Genomic DNA, 18,581 nt, shown 5'->3' on the forward strand with positions numbered 1-18,581 from the left:
ACGTGGTCATCATTTATTCTTATTCTTTATTCTTACTGTTTCCAAAACACTTTTGGCTCATATTGAATTTTAAATGTCCCTCTGGTCAAAGGACACATGTAGCACAATCATACAATGAGACAGAAATAAGAAGTAAATAATAAGTCCGAAAGGACACTGGGTAATATTAGTGCATACATTCAGAAGCCAATGAGAAAAACTTTAGCACAGTGCCTCCTAGTGGCCGTTCGAGCATTTATCACTTTTGGTCCCCTTTTATAGTCCTCTAGCTATTGAGGAGAACATGTGCAATAAAACCTAGTAATAATATTCCAGTATTACAAAATCGAGAGCTAACATACACTCACTGGCCTCTTTATTAGAAACACCTGTAAACCTGCTCATTGATGCAATTATCCAGTCATGTGGCAGCAGCACAATGCATTAAATCATGCAGATACAGGTCAAGAACTTTAGTTAATGTTCACATCAAACAACAGAATGAGGACAAAATGTCACCTCGGTGACTTCTCATGGTTGTTGGTTGGAGTATTTTAGAAACCGATCCTGGGATTTTCATACTAGACTTTACACTGAATGGTGAAAAAACAAACAAACAAACAAAACTCCCCAAAACATCCAGTTGGAAGCAGTTCTGCTAAATCAGAAGAGAGAGGTTAAAAGAGAATGATCTGACTGGTTCGAGCTGACAGGAAGGCTATGGCATTTCAAATAATCACTCTTTACAACTGTGCTGAACAGAAAAGCATCTCAGAACGCACAACACATTGATGCAGATGGGATGCAACAACGGAAAACCACATCGGTTTCCACACCCGTCAGCCAAGAATCTGACGATATAGTGGGCACAGACTCACCCAAACTAGACAGTTGAAGATTGGAAAAACATTGCCTGGTCTTGAATGAATATGCAGGTGTACAGGTGTTCCCAATAAAGTGGAAGGTGATTGTGTATAATGAAAAAGTATATTAGGATATCTAAATGCAGAAATACTGTCGGCTGTGACCTCAGAAGCACTTAACAAAAACAAACAAACAAAAAAATGATAGAGCATTTCAGATTGCCTGCATTTTATGTACTTCCATCACCCTACAGTATACTATACACGTAGCTCACAAAATATAGACAGCTTTGTTTTGGTGGCACAGACTTATCAACATTTGAATCATTTTGTGAATGTAATTATGCAGTCTTCATTGCATTATTTCGATTTATTTGGATTTATTTCAAGTCTATGCACATGGTCAGCTAAGCGTGGTAACAGTGAGAGCACAGTGGGAAAAATTCAAGTAAAGTTTAACTTGATGAGCATTCACTTTGGAGAATTTCCTTTTCTAGCTTAACCTTTATCACAACCGAGCTGTTGTACTGCACTTTCCCTCAGGTCAAACTTGTGCATGCAGTGATGCATGATAAGTGAATGACTTTCTTTGGTTCCGAACAGGTTTAAGACATATATTTTTATATGGTATATTTTTACCCCATGTTCTCAATCCCACCCACTAGCCAGCTCTCAATTGGGGAAGATGAAGGCTAACGGTGCTTCCTGTGAGACCCCGGCCAGTCACTGCATCTTTTCTAACTGCTGCTCATGCTACATTACAGCGCACCGTAACACACTCAGAGGAAAGCGCTAACTGTCCTCTTCATCATACATGAGCTCACAGACACCCGTGATGTCACTCTGATTGACAGGGGACAGTGTAACGCCGTCCCTCTCACTCAGAGACCATGGCTCTATATAATATAAAAGCTTTGCAGAGCCACATTTCGATATATTGAAATAAAATGACTGCTCTCTATCAAAAGCATTACTTTTACACATGTAGTAATATTAAATACAAATAAATATCTACCATCTCCAGTCATTTTAGAAAAATAGCCACAACACTGATATGATGCCTGCATTACTAAACAAATTTGACCCACATAAGGATTATAAACCCGGAAAATTGACTGTGAATGGATATTCAGTTCTGAGCATGCTTTGGTTAAACAGAATCGTGATCAGTATCATAAACAAATGCACTCTGTCTCGTTATAGAGATGCAAAAGAGAGATGTAATATTTTAAATGAGTGAAAACAAGAAAATCCAGGACTAGGAAAAACACAACCCCATAGACAGCACAATATTAACTAATTATACGGCAAATGTTGTACCTATTTTACACGAGATGATTCGTACAGTGTCAGTGCTGATATACAATACATGCGTAAACTTATAGACTGGTGACAATTTAAAGGAAAACTTGGCTCTATTATTCGGTGTGTGTGTGTGTGTGTGTGTGTGTGGGGGGGGACATATTTTGCAAACATGTTTTTGGGTCCACTTGCCCTCATAGAGTGAAGTGTCACTGCAAATAATGATCACCTTTATCCTAGGAGGAATCAATTCTATCCAGGTGGGTGTGGTCTCTTCCAGAATGACTCCTGGCCTCCATCCGTACTACACAAGGACTCACTGAATGATTTGATGAGTACGGAAATGATTATATGCTATGGCCTTCATAGTTGCCAGATCTCATTCCAAATGAACACAGAATTTGGGAGATTTTGGACTGATGTGTTCAACAGCACTCTCCACCACCATCATCAAAACCCTAGCTGAGGGAATGTCTTTGTAAGAACGGTGTTCTTCTCTCCAGTACTGTTCCAGGGACTAGTAGAATCAGTGCCACGGTGCACGGTTCTGGTGGCTCATGGTGGCTGAACACTTACTAAATCACCTTGTATTCATTTTTTTTCCCTTTAAATTGTCACTTATCTGTATATAACATCAATACATGACTATAAAATGAATAACCACTGCATCACCTCTAGCCAACAATACAACACAGTACATAAAAACTAGTCAGTATATACAGTCATTGATTAAACTCTGTAGAGAAGCCAGATAACAGTCTGTCCTGGCCTCACTGTAATCTGAGGCCAGATTTAGTTCATTAAGAGCATGTGGCAGTGCCAAGCAACAGCGGGTAATACAATACGCCAGGGGAGGTTTAGTTAGAAAATCAAGGCCTGTCCTGGGGCTTCATTTATAAACAGCACAAACACAAAATCACCAGAAGGCAACGGATTCCTTAGCTGGAGGATATGTTGTATATATCACTTAGGAGTGGCGGTGGGAGAGGAGCACTGGGCTTGACACATTTGGGCTTGCCTATGATTTGTAGAGATGAATACATGTAAAGAAATGTTTATTCTGTTGAGTAACTCTGGATGTTTTTGCCGTGAAGCGTACTGAACATTGCGAACTACGTTAAGGCAAGTTGCAGACAGCTTGTTTCATCCACCTGTCAGTCAGATTCACTGTGATGCGACTATTAAAATCTGGTTTCAGAATAAGATGCTCTGATTGGCTGCGGTGTCACCTAGCAAAGCTGAAGGATAAAAACAAACATGCCAAAACTGTCACTATGTATCTCATCAGCAAAGGTGGTGGATGAAAACACAGTGTGGTCGACTAACAGATTTTGCAACAGCTTGATGATGGAAGGAAGTGACAAATAGTTCTTAAGTTCACGAATACTGCACAATGTATCACATTTTACAGTTAACAAAGTGAATCTTCTGACTCAAAGATTTTTTTGAAGCAGTAATACTCTAAAGACGATGAGAATGTCATCCCGCCAGCGGGATTACAGGCTAATACTGTGATTTCCAATGCCATTTGCAAATGTTTTTGTCTACTAATATAACACACTTGCAAGCTGTTAGCATGGAATTTCTGCACAGTTGACTAAATAAGGCCCTAGGCTAGCCTCAGCAGTACTCCTCCCCCTGCTGATCTCCCATGTCGTGGTTAGACATCTTACGGCTCGGACTGGACAGCTCCAGTAGCTCCTCGGCTGTGCTGGGCACCGAGCTGATATACATGTCCCACATCTGCTCTGGGCAATCCAGCTCCAGGAGCTGCTGCTTGATCTTCAGGTTCTTCTCCATGTTCCTCCGCTTGTGCTTGAACTCCAGGATAGTCTTTGTGTATCTGTTGATGGTGGTCACCGAGGACGCCATGCATGCTGTGAAAGAACCCCAGGCCAACCTGCAGAAAGGAACGCACATATAATAATAAGTTTCTGCAGCTGGTAAGTAAATAAGAGGGAAAAGGGTGAAGTAAAGTAAACGCAGAATATGCTTACATGTAAGACCAGCTATAATCCCAGCTTTGGGGTTTCCAGTCCTCAGGGCCCAGACTGACAGTGAGCTGAAAGGCTGTTGTGTACATCATGTGTGCTACCATGCCAAGAAGACCTGCAGAATAACACCCAGAACACATTATTTGGGGCTTTCAACGAAAACGTAAAACAGGATATAGATAGTATACAATGCACCACATGTCCTATAATATTAATTTACAATGTCCTCAAGAATGATGGTCTTCATAAAAATGAGCAGCAATGATATCAAGTAAACTTTACATGCAATAAAGAAATAATTTTCCACTCAAACAATAAGATAGTTGGAGTAGTAGTATTTTGTATAGTAGTATTCGAATTATAGTGACACGTGTCAAACATGGCATACTGTAATTCGAATACTACTATAGAGTAGACAACCACCCAGAAGGACAGCCAAAGAATCCTTAAAAGTAATAAATGTAAAAATTTTTAAGGATATATACAGAACTATTCTTGACATGTATGAATTGTAAGAGCTGTCATAAAACATGCTAACTATAGTACAGTGCTGTGAAAAAGCATTTCCTGATTCCTTCTGTTTTTGTGTATCTCCCATTGTACTAAATTGTTTCAGAAATTAAAACAAAATCTAAGATAAAACAAAATCAACCTGAGTAAACACAAAATACAGTTTAAATGATGATGTTATTTATTGAAGCAAAAAAGTTATTCAATACCAACTGGGCCTGTGTGAAAATGTATTTGCCCCTGTAGTTACTAATTCCCCAAATCGATGAAACTGCATTCATAACGGGTAACCCACTGCTAACCCAGAAGAACATTAAGGCTCATCCGAATTCTGCCAAAACACACCTTGATGATCCTCAAACCTTTTGTGAGAATGTTCTGTGGATTGATGAGTCGAAAGTGGAACTGTTTGGAAGACAGGGGTCCAGTTACATCTGGCGTAAACCAAACACAGAATCCCACAAAAAGAACTTCATGGTGGTGGAAGTGTGATGGTGTGGGGATGCTCTGCTGCGTCAGGGTCTGGGCAACTTACAGCAATTGAGGGAAACGTGAATTCTGCTTTCTACCAGAAAATCCTAAAGGAGAATGTCCGGTCTTCAGTCCGTAAGTTGAAATTCAAGCGCAACTGGATTATGCAGCAAGACAATGATCCAAATAATAGGAGTAATTCATAGTCCTAGAAGTAACTGAAACTCTGATCTCCAGATATCAGAAATGCTTGGTTGCAGTTATTGCTACTAGTTCAAGTTTAAGGGGGCAATTAATTTTTCACATGGGTGATAGGTGTTGAATAACTTTATTTTGCTTCAATAATAATAATAATAATAATAATAATAATAATAATAATAAAAAACGTACTCTGGTTGCCTTTACGTTGTATTTTGTTTGAAGATCTAAAACTATTTATACACACAGAGTGACAACTGTACAAGTATAATGTTTAATATCATGTTTAGATCCAACATCATTAATTAATGAATGGTAAATACTGACACTATGAACTGACTTTATCTGATTGTAGTGATTATCCTTTTATTACAATTTCTCTGGCTGTAATTTTCTCTTATATTTTCTAAAACATACATATCAATCTCTTTATACACAAATGTCTATCTGTCTAGCTTTTGCATTTTTCAGAAGTGTCTCCCATGTTGACATGACTGCAGCTTGCCATTAGGGGACAGTGTTAGACCACATAAAGAGACGAGACCCATTAGAAAATGCACGGAATGTCATGGCCTTTCCAGAGTCACCTGCTAATGAGATGGCTCTTCTCCCTTCCTCCAACTACACTTTTAAACAATCTAAATATCCACTTAACTAAACATCCAAGTACTCTAATGTTTATGCTCCATCTTGATGTCATCATTAAAGGCTCTTGCAGTTAAAGGGCACACTAGGGAACTGATGTAAAATTGTTTATACTTTTGCGGCACTACTTAAGGGTATCGGAGCATGAATGTTTTAGGAGATACTGTTGTCTTTTCTGATGGACTTCACTGAGTGCATCTCAGTGACAGGTATGGAGGACACACAAAGTCAAACACATTAGGTCATTTGGTGTTCATCCTCTAAATAACTTGTGTCAAAAGCAAATCATGCAGTGCAATCTATCTGCATCAAGCACTTCAACCTAAAAGGACTATGTGGAATACATATACATATACGCAGCTAGAGAAGTAGAAATGACTGATGCATCAGTATTTTTTCCTTCTTGATAGACAATATTGATATGAATATATCTGATAGGAGATTTTGCGAATGCTTTACTATGGTCCACGAATACACATACACTATCTGGCTTTCCTAGACAGTTGCCGGCTCCTCGTTAGTATAGTGGACAGTATCTCTGCCTGTCACGCAGAAGACCGGGGTTCGATTCCCCGACGGGGAGACTCACTTTTTTGGGGGGCAGTTGTGGCTCAACAGTTAAAGCTTTGGTTTACTGATCAGAATATTGGGGGTTGAAGCCTTCAGCACTACCAATCTGACACTATTAGGCCTCTGAGCAATGTCCTTAGCCCTAAGCTTTGGTTTACTGATCAGAAGGTTGGGGTTCAAGCCTTCAGCACTGCCAATCTGACACTATTAGGCCTCTGAGCAATGTCCTTAGCCCTATCTGCTTCCTAACAAGATGGAATATTTGAAAAAAGAATTTCAATGTGCTGTAATGTATGTGACAAATAAAGGCTTCTTTTTCTTCTGTTGCAAGCACACAATTATCTAGAATGTCTTTGTATGCTGTAGAATTACAATTGCCCTTCACTGGAAATAAAAGGATCAAACCTGTTCCAGCATGGCAATGCCCGTGATGACAAAGCGAGGTCTGTGAAGACCTGGTCTGCCAAGGTTTGGAGTGGAAGAACTCGAGTGAACTGCACAGAGCCCTGACCTCAAGCCCACTGAACACCTCTGGGATGAACTGGAACACCGACTGCACCCCAGATCTCCTCGACTGACATCAGTGCACAACCTCACTTATGCTTTTCTGGCTAAATGGGCAAATCCCCACAGCCACGCTCCAAAATCCTAGTGGAGGATATTACAACAGCAAAGCAAGGACTAAAGCAGGAATGGGATGTTCAACAAGCTAATATGGGTGTGATAGTCAGGTGTCCACATACTTTTGGACATATAGTGTATTAATCCTTAACTACTGCTTTTATAATGACGAGTTAACATATTAACAATTTCTTAGCACAGCAGGAACTAAGGAAGCGTGTATATTAACAACCCCTTGAGTCATATATAAATAGCCATTAGTAATAGTAGTAGTCATGTATTAACATCTTGTTAACTCATTCTCTTAATTAATATATAAAGATAACTGACATTATTAAGGTATTTGCACACAATGTAGGTTAACCCAAGCATTATATTACTTAACTAACTGCACAATTCACTGCCAGCAAGATTAACAAGATGCTCTGAGAAAACATCATCGACATTTAGTGGTGTGATGTTATAAAAACGGTTGTGGTGACGATCTCACAGAAGGTCGATCCATTAAACCACGTGGTAAGGGGCTGTGGTATATGATAATAAGAGTAGTTCATATGTAATATGTATAGTAAAATCTTACAGTGAATTTTAATATTAATAATAACTGTACATTCTTTTAAAAGTTACTGCTGTGTGGTATCTGGTGCACATGTCAGATCAGATAAATCCAGCATTTCAGGGCAATATAAGACTGATACTGATACTTAGTATTAAAAGAACGCATCCCTACTATAAACATAAAGGAAGCTCTTATCCCTGAGTTACTGCAATGTTTTCCACGCATAAAGTATTACATTTCAGACAGTGTAATGTTTAACCTTACACTGTCTTGCCCTCTCTAGCACTTTCAATTGCTTTCTCTCTTTCAGCTCAGTGTCTTATTGATTAATGAATAAATCTGTCCTTCCAGCAGGGTGTAAAATCTCATCTGTGCGGATTTCATCACATCAGTCCGAAAAAAAAACAGTGTAATAAAATGCATTCACCAATCCGCTTAATTCATATAAGAGAAGTCAGCGAAACACACCACATTCAGCCGAGCAATACTAAATGGAGCCTTCTTCATGCTAAATTCAGTTGCACGTTACACAGCAATGCAATAACTGATACTGCGGTCATCACAATAAATCATTATGCAGCAATATTTTAAAAGATCGACCCGAACCAATAATACAATTAGTACTGCAACTGATTCCAGAGAAACAAATCCAAAGTATAATACGGATTTGGCTTGTACTTACGAGAGTTATGCATTATGAGCATGAAATATACGTTCATCTGGTTTTGGGTTAAAAGAAAGAAATACATCACTGTAAGTAAGGCTTAATATTCTGGTGCCAAGATGCCAATAATTCTGGTGCTGTCTGTATATCATAATAATGCACAACAGTCAAGAGACTGTCGGTGTCAATATGTAAGGAATAAAACACGACAGGGTGTGCTGTTAAAGGAAAATAATCCATGACAGGGTGGTGTGATGTTTGTTTTCTGGGACGTGGGAGGAATAAATGATTTCTGAATCAAAATGTATTTTTAATAAGTATTTTTTTTTTTTTATACCTAAAACAGAAACGTTATTTATTTAAAAATAAATAGCTTCCTTAAACAAACTTTTATTCAGAACTTAGAAGAGAAGCAGACAAGTGCTGAGGAATTTGGGAAGATGCTCCCTTTTGAAGCTAGTTCAGAAGATGCTAAGGGTGTGCAAAGCTTCATCAGGAATACTGTTAAGATTTTGTCGAACTCTTTTCTTGTTCATTACACAGTCCATATGTGTTGTTTTATAGTGTTTATGTCTTCTAAAATAGTAAAAATGAAGATAAATCTTCTATGAGCAGGTATGTCCAAATTTTCACTGGTAATGTATGTATTTCAGTGACTCAAGTTAAAATAAAGTAATTTTTTTCTTCTGCTCATGTATTACCATCAAGCTTTAAATGCATAAAGAAGCAAAGACTTTGTATACAAGGATTGTATAATGTGAGGCTCACAGAGTATCATGGATCTTTTATATGCTCTCTGAATGCATGATCACGATTCAGATACCTAGTCTACAGGAAAAGCCAAGGCCAGCCTGCTGCAGCACAAACATCAAAAACTGTCACTCTCCTCACAGCACAAACTGCGCCATCCTCTGAGAGAAGTGTCACTGACGTGGCCAAAGTTCCAACATGACATCTAAACAGCGCCCTGCTGCTCCCACTCCCGCGTGTTTACACACCAAGCCGTCCCCATAGACAGCTGTGTGATCACAGAGATATGCAAAATGTGGCATTTTCTTTTGAATCATGATGAGGCGTGGGTGTGCCAGTTTCTGAAACAACCCGCACAGGCAGAAGGCAAACTTGCTCTTAAAACTGTACTGATGAACACAAACAAATCAAAGCGGTTACCTGACAAGACGGTGAATATGGCGGCAAAGGCGTTGAGTTTGAGTCCATCGATGACGTTTCCAAAGTGGCAGACTTCGATAGACATGAGGATTCCACCAGTGGCCAGGAGCAGGATGTACAGACATTCTGCAACGATGCACAGCCACAAGACCCCTGGAAGAGAGAGGCGACAGTTGATTGTCCTATTTACGTGAATGACACAGAGCCGTGATTTCCAGACACAGCATGAAAACCGACATGTGAATTGAGATTTTCTGAATTCTATGCAAAAATCCTAATTTTGCCTAATTTTTGCCAAAACCGATCTTATGGTGCATGTCGTCTGACGTTTCTTCAGTTCCCCCAGTCACAACTTTAATTCTTACCAGACATTAGTTACTATTGTATCTTATCCTGTTATATGCAAGCTCTTAAGCCTATTAAATTGTTTATAGTTGCAATACAAGCAAAAATACAGCTTGGAAGGAAGTAGTGAATGTACCTAGCTAATACTGTTAGCTTGCTTTGCTAATTTGCCAAAGAAGCTAGTACAAATCCTAACATGTGAATAAAACAACAGATTTTCACACCAATTAGTGCAATTTTTCATTTGTGTTGAAATAGTTAGCCTTGGAACCGTTTACATTTTGACTACTACTGTTTCTCATCTGAACTAAAGAACAAAACAAAACACTTCTAAGTACTGGTCGCTAAACATAATTCTCTCAAAAGTCATGACAAAGGTGAGATGATAAAAGTGAATAAACTAAAAGTGAAAGCAGTACTTTCAGTCATATACTATTATGCTGGTCGCATATTCACAAAGCGCTACAGAAATCAAACAATCGGGACTTACCTCTCTCATGTGGAGGGGGAATATTTATGAAACTTCTGCAATTCTCGCCTGTTAACAGAGACAGTATAATTTTAATGGACAGTAATTATAAACCTACTAGTGCCTACATTTACATTACAAGACTGCATGTGATTGTGATTTTTTTTGGTCTTAAATAGTAGAGGAGGGTAAAATACATTTCACATCAATAATATTCCAGTATTAAAAAACATTAATTCACACAGAAATACAGCCTTAATCTTTATTTTTAATTTTGTGATTGACAGCAGTGGTTTAATCAGTAGTTTGTGTGGAAGGTAATGAAACCCCAAATTTAAACCAATACAGCCCCTCCCTTCACTGTTCCCAACAACAGTGTTGCTTCTTTTTAGTCAACTTTAATGACCATATTTCAAACAAGAGCCTAGTGGCAAATCAAGACTAGTGACAGCTCTCCAGCTCACATCACAGCTGCTGGTTATAGGAGCTGAGAGCAGATTCACTCGACTCACCACCAGAGTGTAAAGCCTGACTGAGCTGCCTACAGTTTGCAACAACCAACTGAACACTACTGTTCCCATTAACCAAGCACTGATCACCATTGTTCCTAATAACCAATCACTGAACACTATTCTTCCAAATGACGAATCACTGATCATCATTGTTCCTAGCAACCAATTACAGATCACTATTGTTCCCAGTAGAAATGCTTGTGTTTGTGGTGTGAGTGAATGTGAGACTAACACGAGGTTTTTAAAAAAAATATAATTCAGTCAATGTTAATATGAATTAATAATATTCAATAAGTTAAGAAGTCTTACTTGAATCTTCAGAATTTAGTTCATGTGTTAATGTTAATTTGAGTAATGTGTTTTCTCGTTATGAGACCAATTTCAACAACTTGTTGAAATGGAGAGAATAAACTTTTTTATTTGCATTTCTTTCAGAATTGTGGAATTAATTATTATTAATTTAAAAGAAGGCATAAAAGGCAGAACTATCGGTATGGGTTATCGGTATCGGCCGATATCACTCTGAATAATCGGTTATCGGTATCGGCTGAGACATTTAGTATTGGTGCATCTCTACTAATCATCATTGTTCTCAACAACCAACCACTGAGCGCCACTGTCCCCAAAAACTAATCACTGAATAACACTGATCCCAACAACCAATCACTGATCTCCATTGTTTCCAACAAATAATCCATAATCTCCATTGTTCCCAACAACCAATCACTAATCACCATTGTTCCTAAAAACCAATCATTGATCTCCAGTATTCCCAAAATCCAATCACTAATATCCATTGTTCTCAACAACCAATTACTGATCACTATTGTTCCAAACAAACAATCACTGGTCACCATTGTTTGTTCCACCCACAAACGTCTTTGTTCTCCTTGTCCTCCTTCTTAATTTTTTTCATGGCTATAACTACAATTAATAAAAGTGCGTTATTCCAGCTTGTTTTTTTTTCTTCATGCCTATTTCTCAATGACTTACCAACCCTGTTTATTTTTGTTTCTACTGTTGTTAAAATTATAGTCTTTTGTGAATATGTAGCCAAATCATTGGTTTGACTCTATTTAATCTTTCTGGTGCCATGACTAGACGTTCTACAAGAAATAATTGATATTTCTATTATAATTGATCACATCTATTATATTATAGTCTGATAAAACTCTAGTCTATTCTCTTCTAAGAGTCTTCAGAAAATCTTCATGTAACACTTTTTGTTATGCAAAATATCACGACGATTTACTGAATATGCAAATGAGAACATGACGTCGCCAGGAGACTTTGTGAAAACGAACAACCCCCCAAAGCCATGACCACAAAACACATTCAGGTACAATGTCAATAATGTATCAATGTTTACAATGTAATTCTACAAATAATTTTCTAGCTGCTTTCTCAAACAATACTAGTTGCAACACTATTATGCACATCTAACATCATCCTGTGTGGAAAGGCTGTGGCATAACCCATTGGTTAATTAACAAAATGTTAATAAAGGGTAGCGTAAAGGAAAGAAATAAAACCTAAAATATAGTATCACATCAGTCTGACTGAAGTTGAGTCATGGATTAGAGGTGCTTCCAATGACAGTACACTCTCAGATTTAACAAAAAAAAGGTACCTTTCCTTGTCACTGGGGTGACGGGCTTAGCTTATATACCTTTATGGAGCTTTCACCTGGAAATGTGGATATATTATACCTTTAAAAATGACTTAAGATACATAAATACATTTTAGAGTAGGACTTTTTACTCTAAATCTAAACTATATATACCCTTCTAGGTAAAAGATACATACAAAAGGTATAAAAGGTGCACCTTTGAGGGTACCAGACCAGAGACAAGGAATATTAATACAGTTTAGTACTCTTTTACCTGAGAGTGTTTTTTTCCTATAAGATATAAAGTGTAGCCTAGGAATAAACAAACAAACAAACAAATGCATAAAATATGATAAGAGAGGAAGTCAAAAAGTCACATAAATGTAAACAGATGTTGACGTACAGATGTGGGACGAAGACAAAGAAGGCTCTTCTTACCGCTCAGGTCGATATTCTGCTCGCAGGACAGCCAAACACCGCTGTGAAACTTCCTCAGGACAAACTTGTCCTCTCCGGTCTCCCACACGTACTGCACCTGGCGGCTGTCGTTAGCGCTGGAGCCGTTATACCGGATGCAGTGCGTGTGTTTGTGTGTGAGAGGCAGCGGCCCGGTGCAAAACGGCTTCAGCACTTTTCGGCTTCCCGCACACCAGTAGCTCGTGCTGAGCGCGCACGCGGCCAACAGCAGCGCCGCCAAGTTGAGGGCGAGCGCCAGAGACCCCCGCCGCCGCCGCTCCATAACGCACACGGAGAGGGGGAACAATCTTTTTGCACCGTGGCCCGAAAATCCTCTGGACGAGCGCGTCGGGAATAATTAGAGCCTCGGAAATGTTCTTTTCCTCTGCAGGGCGTCCTAAAGGTTATTGTGTGAGACGCATGCCCTCGTCCTGCCATTCACGGTCCCGAAGAGATGCTGTCAGGAGAGAGAGAGAGAGAGAGAGAGAGAGAGAGAGAGAGAGAGAGAGAGAGAGAGAGAGAGGCTTCTTGCACTTTCGGCTCCCTCCCATTTCACTCTGCCCTTGTCACTGGCTGCGCACTATCTCACCACACAGGGAGTGTTTCTAAACACGTCCTTTTGGTTTGTTCGTACATTCATTCTCGTGCACTCACTTTACGTCATCTTGCAAAAGGTTCCACAAGGTCATAACAGTAAACAAACATTCAAACCTAAAGGTCTGCATGATTTTTTATTTTTTATTTTACCCAAATATCCAACAGGCATTGGTTTGTCACTTAGTGGTAATGAGAATTATTTGAAATACCCATAATTAATTTCGAAGACGTATTTAATGATTGAGGCGTGCACGGCGGCTTAGTGGTTAGCACGTTTCTTCTGGGTACTCAGGTTTCCTCCCCCTGTTGAAAGACATGCGTTCTAGGCTGATTGGCATCTCTAAATTGTCTCTACTGTGTGGATGGATGTGTGAGTGTGTGTGCAATTCTACCTTGCCAACCATGGGTTGGCACCATGTCTGTGGTGTCCCCTGCCCTGTGCTGAGTCCCCTGGACTAGGCACCAGGCTTCCCCATGACCCTGTGTAGGATAAGCGGTACGGAAAATGGATGGATGGATGGACTTAACGTTAGACATGGTGACATACTGTAACCGTAAAGTTCTCTCCACCCCATGGATGCTTTTAACTGGTTAACAGAAGATGAAAAATGCACCAGGTGGTGTAGTGGGTAGTGCTGCCAGCTGACAACTCCTGGGCCAATCCTGACCTCAGAGGTTCACTCCAGTTTCTTTCCACCTATCACAAACATGCATGTGGGTGGACTGGCTAAATTACAGTACTCTAAATTGCCTCTAGGTCCCTGTGTGTGAGAGATGCCCTTGAGACTCTCTGGGATAGGCTCTAGATTCCCTGTTGCTCTGTGCAGCATTAAGCGTTACTAAAAGAAAAACACCTTTTTTTGTGGTAAAAGAAAAATAATTTTATGTCACAAATCCCTTTTATCACACTAACTACAAAGCATAGTGTTGTCTCCTCACAGCTCCAGCATCCCCGGTTCGACCCAGAGCTCAGTTTACTGAGTGTTGAGTTTTGCAGGTTTTCCCTTTGTCTGGATGAGTTTCATCCAAATTCTGTAATGTACTACCACTTCCCAAAATATTTTGGTGGGTGGATCAGCAATGCTACGTTACTCTTACTGTAGATGTGAATGTGTGTGCAGGTTTTTTTCTTCATACCTTCTGCCCAGTGTTCCTGGCATAGACTCCAGATCCACTGCGACTTTGACAAGGGTAAAGCAGTTACTGAAATCCCTGAAAATGGTGAGCGGTTCGTCAACCTTTCAGACGTTTCATATTATAAAATCAGAGGAAGAGAAAATGTCACTTCCTGACCCATCTGTATGACATCACATGGAATATCAGGAGGTGAGAAAATTAAAAAGGCACATTGTGGGCACAAATCTCGACTAGATTTGGGATAAAGGGAAACATTTAAATTAATTATATAACTTTGTTCAGCTTTTGCTTTAAGTAAACAGTGCACTAAAATCAGATCGAAAAAACCTTAATTTAGAAATGGGTTATGAATACCATGAGTTAATGAATACCATAAACTGTTCACCCTATCTTCAAGAGATTGTAAATTCAAATGCCAACGATGAAAACTGGGAGAAAACAGGGTACAAAATCCTGTTACCATCCTGTGTAGATTGTAGATTAGTGCTACGGTGAAAGTTTGGAAATTTGAGGAAAATGATCCAATCTTTCATATATGTGAGTGGCAAAAGTATGTAAACCTCTAGGATTAATAGTTAGTTTGAAGGTGAAATCAGAGTCAGGTGATTTCAATCAATGGGATGACAATCAGGTTTGAGTGAGCGCCCTGTTTTATTTAAAGATCAGGGATCTATCAGAGTCTGATCTTCACAACACATGTTTGTGGAAGTGTCTCATGGCACTAACAAAGGAGATTTCTGAAGACCTCAGAAAAAGAGTTGTTGATGCTCATCAGGCTGGAAAAGTTCACAAAACCATCTCTAAAGATTTTGGACTCCACCAATCTACAGTCAGACAGATTATGTACAAATGCAGGAAATTTAAGACCACTGTTACCCTCCTGAGGATTCATCGACCAACAAAGATCACTCCAAGAGCAAGACGTTTAATAGTGCAGGAGGTCACAACGGAACCCAGGATAACTTCTAAGCAACTGAAGGCCTCTCTCACATTGACTAATGTTAATGTTCACGAATCCACCATCAGGAGAACACTGAACTACAGTGGTGTGCATGGTAGGGTTGCAAGAAGAAAGTCACTGCTGTCCAAAAAGAACACTGCTGCCTGTCTGCAGTTCGATGATCAAATGGACAAGCCAGAAGGCTGTTGGAAAAATGTTTTGAGGATAATAGAACCTTTTGGTTTAAATGAGAAGTGTTATGTTTGGAGAAAGGAAAACATTACATTCCAGAATAAGAACCATATGTCATCTGTGAAACATGGTGGTGGTAGTATCATAGTTTGGGCCTGTTTTACTGCATCTGGGCCAGGAAGACTTGCCGTCATTGATGGAACAATGAATTCTGAATTATACCAGAGATTTCTAAAGGAAAATGTCAGGACGTCTGTCTATGAACTGAATCTCAAGAAAAAGTGGGTCATGCAGCAAGACAACGACCCTAAGCACAAACTCATTCTACCAAAGAATGGTTAAAGAAGAATCAGTGACGTGCAGTCAGGGGAGGCTGGGAGTGCCTTCCCTGTGTCATCATGAAATGTAAAAAACAAATAATGATAAAAAAATATATATTTGTCCACTGATCTGTGATAGAAATGTAATTATTGTGTGATACCAATCATTCCAATGATTTTTATAGTCATTATCGTGGAATTTGTGCATTTTCCTGTTCAAATACGGGGGAAAGACGCGAAGGCAGGCAGCGACGAGCTGAGCCTCCTCTCGGATTGTGCAATCCCTCACAAACTGGGTTGAGCTGCTCATTTTTTTGCTCAACTTGAGCACGTGCAATTGATCTCATGTATGTCACCAATGTAATGCTTGTACACACTTTTATTATATGTCCTCACATCCCATAGTCTGGGTCATGTATTTCACGTATGTTTATAACATATTAATCTTGCTGATCTGACATAACGCCGCAGTGAAAAAGCAGTACCTCTGCCTCACTGAAGGGGGCGTGTGTGAGCATACGGGCTTGTTCTGCCTTTGTTCTTCTTCACGTATTACAGACAAATAGCATTGTAGGTAATATGCTAGCTAAAAAAGTCAAGTAGAGAAAGTCAAGTGCACCGCATCAGTCCGTTTATTTTTATTTTTTGCCCTAACTGCAAAAATGGAAGATTATATATATAATCTAAAGCATTTCTCAAAACTGGACTTTCAATCAAAACTGGAAGTGATAAATAATAGAAGACCGATGCCGGAGCTAAAAGATTCGCTTCAAACGACGGGACAGAAGATAATACGCTCTTTTCACTCGGAGTGCTATACCCGAACAGACTGGCTGTGTGGTTGTGTTACGAGAAACCGCCTTTTCTGCTTTCCCTGCCTTTTGTTCTCAACGAGTGACAATGTCTGGACTACAACGGGATTTTGTGACTTGAAAAATATACCAAGAAGCCTCAGCAGACATGAAAGTTCAACTACTGACATTCAGAACAGCGGAGAGTAAATATTATCATCCACAATGCTAAGGTAAAGGAAAACCGAGAGATTTTAAAAGACTTTATTAATGCAACTTGCTTCCTAGCCAAACAGCAATTAGCATTCCGTGCTAACGATGAGAGTACGAGCTCTTCTAATCGTGGCAACTATGTGGAACTATTACATGCTTTTGCTGAGAAAGATGATCGGTTAGCTAGACATTTAGAGACATTCACTGTGTTTTCTGGCTCATCAAACAGAATTCAGAACGATTTAATTGAAGCAATAAGTGATGTGATTAGAAATGATATAAAAAGGGAGATTAATGCAGCCCTATTTGTTGCTGTAGAAGTAGATGAGACAACGGATGTCACAAACAAAGCCCAGATCTCTGTCATTTTGCATTGTGTGGCTAAAAGTGAGGTGGCCTGTGAAGTGAGGGAGGCGTTTTTGGGATTTGATGATGTGAGTAATGACAGACGAGTAGAGGTAAGACCATGCTGTACTGCTGTACAGTCCACGACAAAAATAAAAGACCAGCCCTTTTTTTAAAAAAAAACAAAAAACAAAAAACAAAAAAATTATATAAAACAAGATAAAAAATGAAGTTATTTTAAAGAATAAAACTGCATTTGTCTTTTTGTTGTGGACTGTATATACTTTCATTTGTATTGAATGAGTATGAATTGTGGAATTGTGATGGCAAATTAAGAACACACGGAGGGTGCAGAGCAAATGCGCTCTCTCTCTGAGCTGCTATAAATTTAGCGTTCTTCTTTGGCCAAATATGTACCTTACCTATGTGTGTGTAAAAAATGCTGATATGGTATATGAAACATAACCAGTAATCAATGTACAAGCAGCCAGTTGAATGGTGAATTTACGCTACTCTGTTAAATTCATATATTTGTAAATCTGACTTTGAAAGAGTCAGTGCCTCCCCAGCCACGAACCTCACCGCACGTCACTAAGGAGAATGAAGTTAATATTTTCAAATGGCTAAGTCAAAGTCTTGATCAAAAGCCAAAAGAAATGTTTTGGAAGGACCTGAAGTAAGCAGTTCATATAAGGAAACCCACCAACATCCCAGAGTTGAAGCTGTTCTGTACTGAGGAATGGACTAAAATTCCTCCAAGTCGATGTGCAGGACCGATCAACAGTTACTGCAAACGTTTAGGTACGGTTATTGCTGCACAAGCGGGTCACACCAGATACTGAAAGCAAAGGTTCACATACTTTTGCCTCTCACAGATATGTAATATTAGATCATTTTCCTCAATAAATAAAAGACAAAGTATAATATTTTTGTCTCATTTGTTTAATTGGGTTCTCTTTATCTACTTTTAGGAATTTGATGTTTTAGGTCATATTTATGCAGAAATATAGAAAATTGTAAAGGGTTCACAAACTTTCAAGCACCACTGTACATTCACATGCACTGTTCATGGCTTATGCAAACAGCTGCTCAATGAGCAGGAGGAATTT

At 39.2% G+C, this 18,581-nt stretch overlaps 1 protein-coding gene and 1 non-coding gene across 2 annotated transcripts; one reads left to right on the forward strand and one right to left on the reverse strand.

The window, feature by feature from the left end:
* Positions 1 to 13: 13 nt before the first annotated feature.
* On the reverse strand, positions 14 to 13,521 carry gsg1l2b (gsg1-like 2b). The gene is made up of 5 exons (XM_017482768.3): positions 12,920 to 13,521; positions 10,382 to 10,429; positions 9,547 to 9,699; positions 4,142 to 4,253; positions 14 to 4,044 (listed from the first exon to the last, which is right to left on the reverse strand). The coding sequence occupies exons 1-5, from the start codon at positions 13,218 to 13,220 to the stop codon at positions 3,765 to 3,767; spliced, it is 894 nt and encodes a 297-aa protein (XP_017338257.1). The 5' UTR covers positions 13,221 to 13,521; the 3' UTR covers positions 14 to 3,764.
* On the forward strand, positions 6,474 to 6,545 carry trnad-guc (transfer RNA aspartic acid (anticodon GUC)). The gene has a single exon. It is a non-coding gene; the product is annotated as a tRNA-Asp (tRNA).
* Positions 13,522 to 18,581: the final 5,060 nt, after the last annotated feature.

This window comes from Ictalurus punctatus, chromosome 13, assembly GCF_001660625.3.
Source record: "Ictalurus punctatus breed USDA103 chromosome 13, Coco_2.0, whole genome shotgun sequence".
In the NCBI taxonomy this organism is placed as follows: Eukaryota; Metazoa; Chordata; class Actinopteri; order Siluriformes; family Ictaluridae; genus Ictalurus; species Ictalurus punctatus.